Here is a 17,371-nt window from a genome sequence, read left to right on the forward strand (position 1 = left end):
CAACTGCCTGACCTTTTCCAGCATCTTTTTCCAGGAAGCATGGTCACTTTGGATAGTAACTCTTACAAGTCTTACTAGATACTTCATGAATTTGGTTCATGATAGTGACATGGTCTAGTGATGGACTGGGTTGGACTTGATGATCTTAAAGGTCTTTTCCCAGCTTGTTGATTCTATGATTTTCTTCTGACACCATCTCTTTTTCATCATTGCCTTAAAGTCTCTTTTTCTACTTTATCTAATAAACACTGTAAAGTAGCAAATTTATAGTCACTGACTTAAGTTAATTACACCAGATCACAGAGCTACTTAAAAACATGCATTTCACCCTCAGGCATTTTTTTCTTCCAAATTACAACTTCAATAAAATAGTAAGATACAATACAGACATTTACTTACTTGGTATGATTCCAAATATAGTTAAAAAGAGATGAAAATGTACTTCCTCAATGCCAATTTATAGCTGTTACTCTTAACCAGAGTATCACAAATATGCCTATAACAAGAAAGGGATGATTCTGTGCCATGAAGCACCTGTACGTCATTATTTGGTAACATCATGAGAACTATGAAAATATTTGTTCTTCAGTAAAGTTACTGCTGAGGGTTCCTCCATCAATCCTGAAGTTAAAATGTTAGTATTGATATTTTCTTTCTTTTGTAATACCTTAATTAAAGAAAGCATTAATAGCGTCACGATCAGACATACGAGCCACCAGTATATCCAGACATCATGCAACCTTTATCTCTTTTTCCACGCAGATAACAGCTTGGTAAAGTCTAATCAGGGAAAACACCCCTTAAAATGTTCCTTTTTTTCATTTTTCAGACTTTATAATACTTCAAATTATTGCAACTCCCTGTTACAACCTAAGAAATATGCTGGAGTCCTGCAGGACAGTCAGCAACTCTCCTGAAAAAAGTGAATTGCATAATAACACCTCCAATAAATCATTAATATTATTATGGTGATCATGGATTCTTTCATCTCCAGAAGCACTCTCAAATAGTTTTCTGCCATATATTTCAACAGATAGCAAAGCATAGGACTCAAAACCAGTATACATTTTTAAGTGCAGTTTGCAAAGACCTAGAAAGTTATGCTCCAAAATACTAACAATACATTCTACTATATTTTAAATATGGGTTTCATTTTAGTCCTGCAGTAGCAAAGTTCACTGGACAAAACTGCACCTAAGTCCTATGCAAATAAAACTAACTTTTATTCAGTTTTAGCATCACTTTCTTAATGGTTTCATTAGCAGAAGGATAACCTCATTTATCCCACTGGTCAAAAGCAGAGACCTGAGGGATCTCTTTCAGTTTTCTGCTGTTACACTTCTCAGAGTGTGCAGAATTCATGAAAGAATCAGTGAAAAGAGGGAATCACAGAATAGTTTGGGTTGGAAAGGACCTTAAGATCACCTAGTTCCAATCCCCCTGCCATGAGCAGGGACACCTTGCACTAAACCATGTCACCCAAATCTCCATCTAACCTGGCCTCCTATGTCCAATACTAAATAGAAGCAACCGTTTAATCAAAGCAACACTGTTTAAGTGCTAGTTATAAAGAAAATAGCATGGAGTAATAATATTATGCTGGAAATAAAACATTATGCCAAATATCTGTTATTCACAGAAATCACACACATCAGCAGTATCCCTTCCACTCTGTAGACAAGAAAAGGCAAATTTTACATGTATCTTTGTAGACAGGGAAAAAGAAATTTTCCATGTTCTTAGACAAAAGTTTGCAGCAACAGAAACCATTTAGCAGTCTAAGAAAAATAATGGTGACAATGGCAATGCCAAACACCACTTCTGTACTTGCTAAATATCTAACTGAAGTGATGGCCAGCCCTAGAAAACAAAACGCAATCTGTTCTACACGGAATGGCATGTATGAGAATAATGTTGATGTTATGGTCAGAGAAGCATTTCTTTTTAGGGTAACAGCATAGTCTAAACATTTTCCTTTCATTCAAAAAAAGCAAACTCCAAAACAGGCTCCAAAACACTTCCATAGCTTAATGATCAGAAGGCAGAAAATGTTCTGGAGATGTAGACCGCATCCAAACCCCTTTTTAACACACTCCCTCCAAATAAAAATACAATAAACTATTGTGCAGAACTGTTTCAAGAGTAAATAAAAACTCTTCAGAGTAGTTTCTTTCACCAGTGTTCCACTCGACTGCTTGCAAGGAAATCTGAACACTAGCTAGGAGCTTCTGTCTGTAAATATCATTGGTATGTCAGAAGATTTCCCCCTTCCCTGCCTAAACTTCTCCTCAAATTACATTCAGATTCCTGTGGTACCATAACAACTTCAATATGGCCATATTTCAGTATTTTGTAAAGGTTTCACCCCCATTTCCACTCCCTGTTACTGTTGGTTTACATTTTTCATCCTGGCTGCACTGCAGGATGTATATCCTTACAATATCTGTGAGGTCTTGCAGCTTTAACACGCAATATCGTTAACTGCTCTATCAAAACCACATCAAGATATGTACTGAAGTGGTATCATGTCTTATACAACACGCAACAGATTTCACCATGTTTTATCAAAACATGTGTCAAAGCAATGCAATTCCTGATGGCAAAATAAAAGTGAGTCATACAGAAAATGGTTGTTTGGGCTTTTATGAGATTCATATGAACTTTCTTTCAATTCCATTCATGGGAATGCTCAGTTGGGCAGCTTGGTTTTGCAAGTTTAAATGAGGATAAAAATCCGAAACAAATCCCAACGAAACTGTTTTGCTTTGCCTGCTATGGATCAATATAATGTGTAATGCCAAAACACTGTTCCTCACCCCCAGATGGAAACTGCAGATGATCCTACATTCACTTGGAACCCAACACAAGCTTTCTAAATGGTCACAAACCATTCTTAAGTATTTCAGGTATGTACCAATATCTGCATTCACTGTACACTGCAAAAACCCTGTGCAGAGCGTGGAAGTTAATATATATATATATATGTACCTAAGATAATTCTTACTTTTTAGTCTATAGAAATCATTTGTGAAAGGTTATACAGAATACTGTTCAGATTCCTAAAGGAAACTGTTGAGGTGTATTAATGTCAGAGTTTATTTCTCTTCTAACTGTGGCATGCTACCTTCAAGTACTTTATTCTAGAACCCAGTAAAAAGGCTGGACTTGAAACTACCGGGAGATTGACTCCATTTGTTTCAAGTTTAGAACATGCGTTAATTCAGCTAAAGGAGTATTTAGCTGGAGGCCTTAGGAAAGGATAGAATACAGCACTGTCTGTCTTTATAGACCATTCTCCAAACTTTGCACATGATCTCACATAGTCATATTCACTAAATCAGAGCAGAATCTGCAAAATATCATAGAATCACAGAACAGTTTTGAGTTGGAAGGGACCTCAACGCTCATCCAGTTCCAACCCCCTGCCACAGACAGGGACACCTTCCACTAGAGCAGGTTGTTCAAAGTACCTAAACAATGCAGGACTATTTAGAGCACAGTTTGGAGAACACAAGTACATTATCTATACACAGTCTTTTATTTGTATAACTTTCATGCATTATATAAACCAATCTGCAAACACTGGAGACAAAGTATGGCCAATGCTTAATAGATTAAATATGCCATATTACTATGTGTACATGTCTGTATTTTATAGTTCTATTAGAATATGTGTATGTGAGTACACATGAATATTATAGCTTTTATATTAGTCTTCAAAAAACTGGGGCTAATCTGTTAATAACTGGTCAGAAGCTGAAGCCAGCCAAACTTACATGAGATGCTCCTACTTGGCTTGATAAGGAAGGATTAAGCAGAAGCTAACTATCAACCATATCTTCTAATGAAGCCTTCCATAACCTACTCCTGCTTTCCCACTTTCTTGTGAAATTGATGTAGTTTGCATCAAACTCCTATTTCATAAGGCTACTGTATCACTTCAAAGGATAGTCTTTCCACAAAACACATGGTGAAATACATAAATTCAAGCATTTAAAGCTGTGTGGCATTTTTTGAGCAGGTCTATACAGATTCTTACCATCTCTTTTGTATCTTCTGCTAATGGCAAAAACGTAGCTTCCAGAATAGCAACTTGATCAGTGCTGAGCTTCTGCCACAGACTAATCAGCATAATCACCAGATGGGTGGCACTTTTCAGCTTTGTGAATGCCTGGAATAGGTTGGCTTGATTTTCCTCTGCTGCATCTGCTAGAGCTATTACCTGCAAAAATCACAAACGTCCATTAAGTATAATTTCACCATCCATGAACACTCAAACACTGGAATTACCTTTGGCACACTCTTGTTTTCCTTTAGACGATCCTGAGGAATTCGGTTTTCCATAAACACAAACCACTAAGTATTAAATGAGTTATCATTTAGCAAGATTTTTCTTCTGCATACCCAAGGCAACAGCATTAATCTATCTAGTATAATCGGTGTAGAATGGATTCCATTCAGAGCATAGTCTTAAGGCCTTCCTGAGCTTGATCCCCATCATATCACATAATACACAATCACACACTAACTTTCAGTTTTATGCCACACAAGACACTAATCTCCAGATGACCAGCAAGCCTACTGTATGAATTATATACCATACATTGATTTTATGCAATTAAAAATACAGTATATAATTATTTCCACATGAACAGAACTGTCGTCTGTTATTGTATTAGCTCTCAGGCCTCTCCATGTTTTACACTAGTTGCTTAAGCTTTTATGCTAAGATGTAAACATTATGGATCATGTCTCTGAAGGCAATACCACTTTATTTGCCAGACATTATGAAAGAAATCAAAACAAAACATCAGATTCACTTCTTCGAAGATAGTTGTGCTGAGTACTTCAAGATGGGGAAAAACAGAAGAGCCATTATATGATATTCTACTCAGTTCAGAAATAACTTGTCACTGTATATAATATTGTCCACTCACAGCATTACAAAAACTGGCATTCTGAGAAACATCACTATAAATGCCTTCTTTCTTGAAGTACAATGTTTAGACATTATCCACCACCAGTGAGAAGTGACGATGACAGTGATTTCACTATGCAATTTCAATATGACAACAAGAGATTTTCCACAGTGTTGGCACTGAACTACTCCAGCTAAAGGAGAGGGGTTTATCCTGGGTGAGCACAACTTACAAGATCTGTTCTCCTGAATGCCCCTACATCTCCATGTTGGCTGAAACACACTTGGCTTACAGCAGTGCTCATTACCTTCACTGCCGTTCAAGTCAACCCAAAGCACCTCCCTCGGCCACATTCTCCTTCTGTTTATTTATCTGCTAAATGGAGTAATAGGTGCTCGACTGGAATTGTGAAAAAGCCTCGCAGAAACGCAGTTAAAGTGTAATTAGTGTTACAACAGAATTTACAAAGCAAAAACTTGCAGAGCTTGATCCATTAACATTTGGCAACAGCAGGGAAACGAAAATACTACACGATGCATCTTCAGCCGGGGATCAAAGCCAACCAGCTGTTAGCATTTGGTGGAGAAAAACTATTTTTAATCTGCAACACTGGCATTAGAGATGTGTGTGTGTGTTCCCTCCAAGCTCCCATGTGACTGGGAAGATAAAGAAAACAAGAGTTTTAGGGAACTATAAATACAAAACATTTCAAACAAAATGTGTTGATAGCTTTTGGTTTATATTTTAAGATGTAACGTTTCCAAATAAAATGGAGAACCCACAGGACACCCATGAGCCCAAACACTACATAAATCAGAGCCAAGTAACAAACCCAAACCAAAAAAAGCCCAGCTAACCATGCAAAGGAGAAGTGAGAATCCCAAATAGCAAAAACCAACATGCCATACTTCGGTTGGAGGAGAGTAACAGCATCACAGCCATGTCACCTTATGAAGTCGTGCCCTCAGTCAGCTTGCTCAGAGAAAAGCTATGATGTTCTTCATACCTCATGTTCCACACAAGGTTCAGTTCCACACTGCAGCTGTATTTCTACAGCTATGGGTCACAAAGCTCCATCACAGACAAAACACTTTGTAGTACCCTACATCAGTTACATCCGACCACTGCAACCGGTCATTGTACACACTATACAGCTTCACCTTCCTGAGGAGACAAGCAACAACTACTAGTAAAGTTCTCCTCAGTCTAAACAGGGCCTTCAAATATCTAATTGCCTTTCCTGCCCAGCAGGCATTTTAGAATTCATGAATGAATTCCTAGGTGATCTCTCACTGTGCTGTATTTCAACTTACACTGTGTATCTCAGGAGCATAAATCACACAAAGACACAGCCTTTTACCTTAAGGATCCTTCATTTCAGAATTTGCTTTCTTTCCATTTTATAACCATGACCAAAGGAGGTGTTCACCTTTTCATAGGCTATAGACGTAAAACAAATCTCCCAGTGCTCCCAAACAACACCTCATGTACCAAGCCTCTAAGCTATTTTGAAAGCACCTTCATAAAAATCCCTAAAAATACAGCTGTTAGAAAAGTTGCCTTTGATACAAAACTCTGAAGTTCTAATACACAATAACACAAGACAAATATATACCAGTGACAGGCCTAAGTTGCTGAAGGAGAAGTGCAGTCTTGGAGCGTTGCAGGTCACTGAGACATGCAGCAATTAAATCTTTACATGACTGCACATATACAAGTTCAGCTTTTACACTTCCAGAGAAACCAAAGAGGGAAAAAAAAACCCCACATTTCTAAGTCCTAATCATTCTGTTAATAGATGAAGTGACCTAATACAGCTTTCTGAGGCCTGGAACACCTAGGATAACACAGTATGAATTGCCATACTATAGTGTAGGCACACACAGCCATGGTAGTTTAGAAAAAGCCTATGCCATAGAAAAAAGCTTGTCCAAAGAGCACCCCTTGAGATAGGTCAAACTGAAAGCCAAAGCACCAGAAAGCTGCTGGAAGAACTAAAGATAGTTTAAGAATACAAGGTTCCACAGTAAGTACTTGATCTGAGGGAAAAAGAAGAAATCTCTCCTTACAGAGGAAAATTACTGTGAACATCTCCCAGTCAATCAGGTGAAAACTCCATCTATATTGCACAAGCTCTATCATTGCCTATTTAAGAGTTTTCTTTTTCCCTCTTTAATAACCCAAAGCTTTCAAACAAAGAAAACCAAAAACCAGGTTTTCAGACTTTCCAACAGCAATGGAAGAAAGGAAAATAGTTAGCGCAGGAAACTGGCATGGGCTGGAAGTACACTATTGAATATAGATTCTTACAGCTGGTCAAAACCTGATTTTCATTTACATGCTTAAAGAAAGCTCATATTCAACATTTTGACTAAATTTCACATTCACAGTTGCACAGGTAGAGCTGAAATCCAGAAGTATTTTTAACATCTTGGGAATTTCCCACCTCAACACTATTACCAGGATTTAAGTGCAACCATTTCCAAGCATGCAGCATTTCTCATCTTTTCAGCCTTCAAGTGTTCAAGCAGAAAGATTTTTCTCTGTGCTTTTTAATGTTCCCTCCTACCCGCAACCATTCTATGATTCTATGCTTATTTATTGCTAAGTAGACCTTAGAAGATGTCAAGCAGTTGAAAACTGCAAACTAATGGTGATTTAAGTTTTAAAAACATTCATATTTCTCCATTATTACTGCTTAAATTAGGGCATTGTTTAACATCCAGCACTAACTTCAAACTTAATAATCCCTCTTGAAAACAGCTTGCAACATACCCACTCTTGTATATTCAGACAAGTTCCTTGGGGCAATAATGAACATCACTCTCCCAGGCTCATTCCAGTAAGACAAAAAGAAAATACAAATACAATTCCAAAAATACCAAATGCCTTTTTAGTAGCTGGCTACAAAGTTGAAGAAAACTGAAAAACTAAAGGCCAAGAAGTGAGTATGAGTTTCCAAGGAGCTTTCTTTCGAGTTGGTAGTACATTTTCTTGGAGTCCATAGCACTATTGGGACTGGAAACTCTCACAGGTTTTATGCCATATTCTAAACCAGAAGACAGGAAATGTGACTGATAATTTGGGTTGGGGTGGGGGGGTGGGTTTTCTTTTTTAACCAGCCAAGAAAAACATAACTGTCCACCACTGGTGAAATTCAGCCAACTAGTCTTGCTCTCACCTAGTTCTATCTCGCTGGGTTCAGCTTCTAGCAAATTTGAATTATCTTCAGTTTTAGCAGAAATCAAGCCTGAAGAGAGGAAAAGTTTGGCATTTAAGGAATACAGAATCACTTTACATTTCATCCATAGCCCTTCAGAGTAAGTCTTCTATGCAAAATTCATTAAAATAGGAGAAATAACGTCAGAAATATAATTACTATTAAATGGACACAGGGATGGTGAATTACCAAGACTATTATGTACTCCACAGTAAGTTAATCTACAACCAAAGCCTTTATACCTGGTTCAAAAGAGATATTCTGTACACAGTTACAGAAGCAAAAACAGAGATCACAAACTCATGGGTCTCTTCCGGCGATTGTTCTTATGGAATATTTATTGCAAGGTAGTTCATTGATTTGATCCCTTCCAACTATTTTTAAACAAAATTAGAAAGCAAGATGTTAATGTGTATAAATCAAAAAACAGAATGCTGAGAAATGCTAGGATTACTGCTTGTCCATTCCTATTGCAACAGCACGATTACTACTACTCTACTTCACCCTTTCACAGATTAACTCAGTCCAGAGAAGGAAATACAACTCAGTTACTAAACCTAAACCAAGATCTAGCAGAGTATTTTTTTGTGATTTAAAGAAGTCTCCAACACATATCTGAGTTCACATAGCACATGTAAGCATTTAAAGGAAAGTATTTTTTTCCTTACAAGCCTTTCTCTGTCTACCTTGCACACATGGCAGGCAGCCACATAAAAAACCTAAAACACCAGCCAAGCAAACTTTTACAACTGATAAAATAAGTGATAATATCCACCTAATTAATTACAATCCCAAACATCCCTTATTCTGGGAGTAAACATTTAAGGGCAATTCCCAAATTAGTTTATAAAGTTAACAAAAACAGTGATTAGCAGCCCGATTCCCTGTGCAGACCATCTCACTCAACAAGCATTGTGCACAGAGCCTTTGACAGATGACTAAAGCTTTATGGAATGTGGGCAAAGATATCCATGTCAGAAAGTGATCTTTATCAAACACTCACCACAAGGGAGCACTTCTAAACACCGCAGCATTCCCACAGCACTGCAATGAGTATGGGAGAGCTCATGTTGGGATTAAGTACCTCAGAGCACAATTACCTGACCCTTCTCAGAAGACCTGGGCTAGTGCTAACCATGACCTCAGTTCTTAAACAGTGGCACAGGCCCACCATGATGATAAAGCATCCATTCACCACACCCCAGATATTCAGCATTCAAGTGAAGCTCAACACGACCTCAATCTGAGAAGACATCAGAGATGAAAGACACTGCAGCATGACGACCCATGCTTTAGCTGGATGCACCCAGCCACCTCCTGAAGTTCTACTGCCTCACTTGAGGAATGTGGAATTATTGACCATCACGAGTAATTAACATAGCAAAGTGCCTCTGGAAAATAGAAAAGCCAGATTAAAAAGTACTCAAGTTCACAAGGGAAGTTGCGTGGTTTTGTTTTCTTCAATGTTAAACTAAACTGCAAATTGCTACGAAGCAGTATCAGCTGGGTTCCAACTTAAAAAGGGGACATTTAGGTAGGATATAAGGAAGAAATTCTTTACTGTGAGAGTGGTAAAGCACTGGGAACAGGCTGCCCAAGGAAGCTATGGCTGCCCCATCCCTGGCAGTGTTCAAGGCCAGGTTGGACACAGGGGCTTGGAGCAACCTGCTCTAGTGGAAGGTGTCCCTGCCCATGGCAGGGGGTTGGATCTGGATGAGCTTTAAGGTCCATCCCAACAAAAACCAGTCTGATTCTACCTACAAGCACATAACACAATTTATATGTTAAGATGGCAGTCAGCTCAAATACTTCATAAAAGCCAAATGCATGCACTGCTTAATTTTAGAATCCTCTTTTGAGACTCTGCATGCATTAAAGCTCCCCACAAACCAAAGGGCATTATTACCATGTAGAGTCCCACTGAGCTTATTTCATTTTCAGAACTAGTGACAATGACGTTAATAAAATCTTCTGGGATAAAGTAATTATCATTTCAGCTACAGAGAGACACAACATTATGAACAGGGTCAGGTCAAAACGAAAAGAGATCTCTACCCTTTTTTGATTTTGCTCTCTGGAACAGTCAGTAAGAAAATAGGCTGTTACTTTGTCTTTACAACTTTCTCTTCACCCAGCTTTTATCTGTACCATTATACTCAAACTAGAATTATTTTAATTACTGAAAAATATTTAGTGGGTTCAGAAAGCTGGACACTTAAGTGCATTAGCCAAAAGTACTTGATTCTTAATACATTTAAAGCCAAATTAAACCCCTGACAGATCAATGTCACCTTCTGCCATAGAAACTTCTGTGTTGTTGGGACTAAGTATTTAAACAAGCTATGCCAGTAAAAGCCAAATATGAAGACCAGCCGGTTTGCTCCACTTAAAATCGGTACCATCTGATTAAAGGAGACAGATCCATATCCCTCTAAGTCCAACCACTCAGTTCTTCATATACATAAACCAACTACAGAATCCCAGACTGGTTTGGGTTGAAGGGACCTTAAAGTTCATCCAGCTCCAACCCCTGCCCCGGGCAGGGACACCTTCCACTAGAGCAGGTTGCTCCAAGCCCCTGTGTCCAACCTGGCCTTGAACACTGCCAGGGATGGGGCAGCCACAGCTTCTCTGGGCACCCTGTGCCAGCGCCTCAGCACCCTCACAGGGAAGAGCTTCTTCCCAACACCTAATGTTTTATACTGCTGCCTATCATCTTCTGAGCTTCTTTGTTTAAACCCACAGCAACAGAACTGTTGTCCCTGGTGTTCTTTCTGTGGTAAAGATTACACTTAAGATTATTTTAAAGTGATTAATATACTTTTATTTGCTTGTTGGTTGTTTTTTGGAGCTTTCTTGAAAGGGGTTCAGCATTTTTGAGAAGCCAGATTAAAATTAATATGGTAAAAAGGAAGAATACATAGAAGAAAATTACTGAAATACCTGGCATTTGACCTCCTCTTGATGGCCTATCCACAAGCAAACATTGCAGCCAGTTTTGCATGTGAGTACCTGCTTGTTATTTGGTAAAACAATTAGATACCAAGATGGGGGTTAGGGGAATAATTCCCTTAAGGAAGGCTACAAGCATATTCCAAAATACGTATGATATTTTCCAATACATTTAGAAGCAAGTTCTACATTATAAAATCCAAATTCAAAAGCGGAGTTATAAAATTAGTAGCTTATCTGAGTGAAGTAACATCTGTTACAAATTACACAAACCCCAAGAAGCCAGTGAGCTACAATGAATGCTTTACTCACCCCTTCAAAACGAAAGTTCCATTTAAGCATAGGGATGTGCTAAATAATGCACAGATATGTCATGGAATATCTGATAGTCCATGAATATTGGAGACAGAGTTTCACTGTGAAGCTGTGGTTGAATTGGCAGCAATATATAAAAAAGAAATACAGCCAAACATCAGCTAAATGGAGAGAGAGAGGTGGGGAGCTTGGTTTATAGCCCCAAATATATGATACTGTATAATGATCACAAGAAAATTTTACAACAAAGGACCAAATTTCACACAGGGGAAGTTGCATGTTTTGTCTATTAAAATAAGCTGGGAACCTCAACAAACAGCTTAAAAAACTAACAGGGGCCTCATCCTCCAAATTTCTAAGTGTCTTTCAGTCCAACAGGATCTACTAATGCTCAGGAATCAAGAGAAACCCACTAGATCCCACTTCTGCACACACTTATGTATAGTGAAGCTCAATGGGTAACGACACAGATTTGCTAATCCAGTGGGAACATTGCACAGTAAAGGCAGAATTACATCCTATTACAGACCATTATTCACAGTGTGATCAGTCATATGCACCGAGTGGGGAAAAAAGTATTGCAGCATGTCAGGTATCAGATGATGAGTTTTAGAAATCCAGAGTAAACCCACACATCATTGCTTCTCACAAAGCACACAGGAAAACCCCTCTCCTAACTCAGGCTCATCTCACATTGGTATTTTATGATAGCGAGAAACAACAAGCATGCTGACAGACACATCTTCAAAAGGTTAAAACAAAACCAAATCCAACTAACACATCATATACAGGTATTTTTCCATCTTCACAGATGAACACAAAGCCATTCCAGCAAGTCTTAATCCAACATCTTTAACAATAAAAGTATCAGTATCAAACAAATCAGCAAGCCAGTCTAGCAATGAAGTTCTAAGCTAAATTCCAACCCATTAAACTTGACCCCCACCAATTCCATTAGCAATTTTGGCACTTGTGAACCACCTGAAGAAATGTCCACAAGTCCCTATTCAGGTTGAGCTGGCATATGATTTCAAGTGATTAGAGAACATAGTGGTTGCTAACACAGTGTCTGGGACTCGGAGTGATTAAATTAAGATAATACACTCTGGAAACAAATTCTAAACACAGCAATCAAAGAAAATGGCTGGCAGGCTAATTCGAAGCTCCAGCTTGACAACAATGCTCATTTCAAGGCACCTCTCATTAAGATTACTTCTCTATTTTCAGACACTTCAGAGAATTGCTCTATTATCAGTAAATTCTTGAGGAATGTGCCACTACATCTGAAAACAAAATGGGTTGGACAGAGCCTCGGGTGACATGGTCTAGTGCGAGGTGTCCCTGCCCACGGCAGGGGGTTGGAATTAGATGATCTTCAGGTTCTTTCCAACCCAAACCATTCTACAATTCTCAAGTCAAAGTGCAAAGGTTGCAAAACATACTAATTGCTTGCTAGAATACCTTGTCTTTGAGCTACAAGTGTGCCATAATCTCTTCTGCTTTTTGTTGATCTGAAAGAGACGTAACCATTTCAAAACAAAGGGGCATCATGATGAAACGCTGGGGTTTTTAAGGTCAGTCATAACCAGAGCCTATAAAACCTGAAGAGAAGTCAGCAGGATGACTGGATATCACTATGTTTTACTGGATTTACTAGCAAACAGAAAATGGTTTCAAAGGAGTCACTTATGGAAAGCAGAATTTCACTGTTCATGCAAGGTGCCACACCAAGAAATTTCAAACAGGACTCTTGTGCTCCTCCACAGACAAAGTACAGCACAGACCACAACAATGCTCTCTCCACAACAATACCCAGCAAATAACCTTTAAAAACTCGAGCTGCATTTTATTTCATACAATATTTGGCTTCTATCAGATTAGATATTAGGAAGAATATCTAATTTCCTGTGAGGGTGCTGAGGCGTTGGCACAGGGTGCCCAGAGAAGCTGTGGCTGCCCCATCCCTGGCAGTGTTCAAGGGCAGGTTGGACACAGGGGCTTGGAGCAACCTGCTCTAGTGGAAGGTGTCCCTGCCCATGGCAGGGTGGTTGGAACTGGATGAGCTTTAAGGTCCCTTCCAACCCAAACCAGGCTGTGATTCTGGGCCAACAGTTATTGCCATACAGGTGTGATTATTTTCAGTGATGCAGATTTCATTTTATGGGAGCAAGACAAGTTTTGATAGACCACAGATATCCTACTGCCAAGTCACACAGTAGGTAGACTTAACCTAGTAGTGATGCAGCAAAGAGATTATCATATCCCTGCCTGGGACCATCCATCTATAGAAAAACAAAGAAAACAAGAAAGGAACCACCTGAAGTAACATTACAGTATATTCAGTGGCAACCCTCCAGGTGTCAGTCAAAAGAACATATATTTTTAGGTCACTGAAATCGTTGTGTTGCTGATAATGGTCAATGACCTGCACACCTGGAACTGCACCTTCTAAACTCTCTTGTCTCAACCTGACAAATTAGGAAAATTCCCACCTGAAATACCTTGTTAATTCACAAGCACAAAGCCCACAGGAACAGGATCAGGTGCAGGTTTCTTTACACACGCACCTGCCCCAGCCACACAACAAATTCCAGCAGTGCGTTCTGCCAGCTAAACTGAGGAGTTAGACCTTAAGAAGAAATAAAGAACAGAACCAAAAGCAGCGGTTTTCCCCCAAACTGGTTCATCTTATGTTCAAAATCAGACGAGCTGCAAAACTAGTAATTATTTTAGCATGTAAGAACTATTTTATCACAGGATTATTCTGATGAAGTATGTGTGTCCCAATACAGGCTACTGAGTTGTGTCCAATAATGTTAAAGTCAACATTATGGATACATGTACATGTTTACAGGGCTTATTATTAATAATAGCATTCTATGTTGTCCTCCTGCTGTCCTTCTAAATATAGCTGAAGCTATATGGCTTTGTAACATTCATTCAAAATGCATTATTTAATGGTGCACTCATAATCTCTTAGCTTTTGAAAAACATGATGGAAAAAAAAGAAACAGTTCATATTTGGCAGTAGAGGCAAAAGTCCTTCACCCATGTCTTTGGAAACACAACTTTTTCCCTACTTTCAGTGCTAACTCCACTCATACCCTACATTGTTGTTCTTTGCCTTAAAATAAATGAAGATAGAAGAGCTAACAAATTGATTAGAGAAAAAATCCTTCCAATATGTTTAGCACCAATTCTCCACTGAAAGAACACCCCTGTGGCAAACCTGCCAGTTTCTGAGATAAACACATTTTTGACCTAGCCTCACTCCCTACGTACCCTGGTACACTGATAGAAAAGCAAAGCAGTTCAGGCCACCTGGATTTAAAGGGGGAACAATCTCTCACCTTCAGAAAGGCTTTGGAGGCACACTCCAGAAGATTCAAAGTTCAATTCAACTCTACTTCCTAGAAGAAAGCTATTATTCTGCAGGAAGGAACACAGCCTCCCATCAAATGCACAGGAACTGTGTATTTACATTGCAGCCCTCCATGCAAACATTTCATTTCTCAACTTCTTTATTCTAGAAGGCAGCTGAGTCTATGAAGGAGATGGGACAACATATGTAAGGTCTTTTTTAAGTCCTGCTCACGTAGACTTAGGTTCCCACAGGCCTTGAAGTAAGGGAGCAGAGGAAAGAGACAGCAAGTCAGTACACTTCAGCGTCTGAAATGTGATAACTAACCTCGTAACTTTCTGTTTTAAATCTAGAAAAATCTCCTTATTATCTGAGCAGAAGTTCATGGATAGTTCTACTGCATATTTGGATTAACAAATTGTACCCTCAATTACGGAGAACAGGAAAGAGCTCGTTTTTCAACACTAATATATAACCACACACATACACACCCCACTAAATTAGTAACAAATGCTCTTCCTGATTCTGGCTGAGATAAGCTTTCTGATAAGATTTTCCTTTCAAAAAGTTTCAATTGAAACACTTGTCTTGCTCCCCTGATGTAATACAGCTGAAGTTCACGCCCTGCTTCAGTCAAATCTAATAGTTCTAACTTCATTTCAACCATTACTGCTCATAATGAGATGTATTCAAAAGGGTATTTCTGTTTGCTTTATTCTATTGCATCAAAGTTAGGAAAACACATCTGGGGAGCGTACATTGTAGCCACACTGCAGACCAAACATCCAGATAAACGCTCTGTCTAGAGGGATGACTAGATAAGTTGGCCAAATATCAGAACAAATTCACTTTGATGTTTCAAGTTGGTGGAGCTCAGAAACATGATCTAAATTACACAGTTATGTCCTCTGAAAAGGAAACAACCATCTCCTCCTTTAGCATCTGCTGGGGAGGGAAGCATTCATCATTAATTGTAGGAATCCAAGGCAGAACATTTGTCTACTTTCACTCATATTCATACCTTTTCCAGTGGCCTATTATCAGAAATGCCTTGGAGTCTGCTTAGGAGCCCATAGAGAAGGATGGCATTTGAGATTCACATTACGGATACACGCAGCTGAGCTCAGACTTGGAAGTAATTCCCTCAGAGTGATGCTGAGCCACTTGTCAAAAATTAATGATGAAAATATATAAAAATAGATAAAACCTCCTATCAGGTGTAGAACTAACTCACTGAGCTCCATCAACAGACAGCTGGCATCTGTTTAAATGATAGGACTGGAGAGAATTACTGAGCACCATTCCTGTGGGAAGTACTACTAAAGCAAACCTGCTGTGCAATGAGAATATGAACCAAACGTTATGTTCTTTCCTAAATGGAAAATTCCTGGGGGAAAATATAAAAGAAAAATCATTTCCCAAAGGAATTAACTCCATTGCAAAGCTTATTGTTAAAGGAATTGGGGGAAGAGATGCCTGCTAACAGAGCAAAGGAACTAAGAAGAACCAGAAGACATGCAGCACTGCTTTCTTTTACTGCAAATACAAGAACATAGCTGTTGAAAACAGAGGGAAATTTACAAAGACCATAGAAGGTATCTAACTTTCAGTGCCTTTCACTCCAGAAGACCCTTCTTTCTCTCCACTGACTACAGAGGAAATCTAACTTTCTAGATGAAAACTGCTTTTGTGAATCTCACCCATAGCACAACGAAGCAAACCACACCTAGCGAAGAGCTATGCCTAGATCTTTAGCAGTAAATACTGTAATAAAACATATAAGAAATTTCATCTCATGAGAGTCAACCTTCATTATCAATGAATGCCTTTCTCCTAACTTCATTGAAATAGACAACTGAACAATGGATTTCAAGCAAGATGTCCAGAGGAGGCCCCGGAGCTGCTGCGAGGGCTGGAGCAGCTCTGCTCTGGAGCCAGGCTGAGAGAGCTGGGCTGGGGCAGCTGGAGAAGAGAAGGCTCCTGAAGGGGACACCTTAGAGCAGCTCCAGTGCCTAAAGGGGCTCCAGGAAACCTGGAGAGGGGCTTTGGACAAGGGATGGAGGGACAGGACAAGGGGAATGGCTTTAACCTGCCAGACTGGAGACTGAGAACAGATCTCAGCCAGAAGAGAGTGGTGAGGCACTGGCACAGGGTGCCCAGAGAAGCTGTGGCTGCCCTATCCCTGGCAGTGTTCAAGGCCAGGTTGCACAGGGCTTTAAGCAACCTGTTTTTCACCTGACAGCTAAAGCTTAACATCCAGAATGAATCAAACCAGAGAAGAGGAATAAGTGAAAAGTTCAAAGCATGCTACATACTGCTATTCACCACAGCTTTTTCTTCTGCATAGCAGCACAATATTAAAGCCAAAATTCCCAATGCTTTCCTACTGTGAATAGTAGCATGTTTTAAACCTGTAAAAGCAGCCAAGAAAGTGGTCCACAGACAAATTAACCACAGACATTTTAGTTCCCTTAAGAACAAAATTTTAGTACATTTGGGTTTGGATTCATGATCTATAGTGCTCAAAAGTTAAATATAATTCTGGCTATAACTAAATCAAAGCTTTACCTGAGAAAAGAAACTATTACGAATATTTCTTCTTCT

The 17,371-nt window shown here is 39.1% G+C and overlaps 1 protein-coding gene across 1 annotated transcript in view; it reads right to left on the minus strand.

Moving 5' to 3' along the window:
• BBS9 (Bardet-Biedl syndrome 9) overlaps window positions 1-17,371 on the minus strand; it is a gene marked incomplete at its 3' end in the record, with an annotated part of 152,426 nt that overhangs the window by 36,156 nt on the left and 98,899 nt on the right. Inside the window, exon 19 of the mRNA XM_010021288.1 lies at window positions 4,040-4,222. Within this exon, the coding sequence (XP_010019590.1) occupies window positions 4,040-4,222 (183 nt within the window). The remainder of the gene's footprint in view (window positions 1-4,039; window positions 4,223-17,371) is intronic.

Source organism: Nestor notabilis, unplaced genomic scaffold (genome assembly GCF_000696875.1).
Source record: "Nestor notabilis isolate BGI_N333 unplaced genomic scaffold, ASM69687v1 scaffold4969, whole genome shotgun sequence".
NCBI lineage: Eukaryota > Metazoa > Chordata > Aves > Psittaciformes > Psittacidae > Nestor > Nestor notabilis.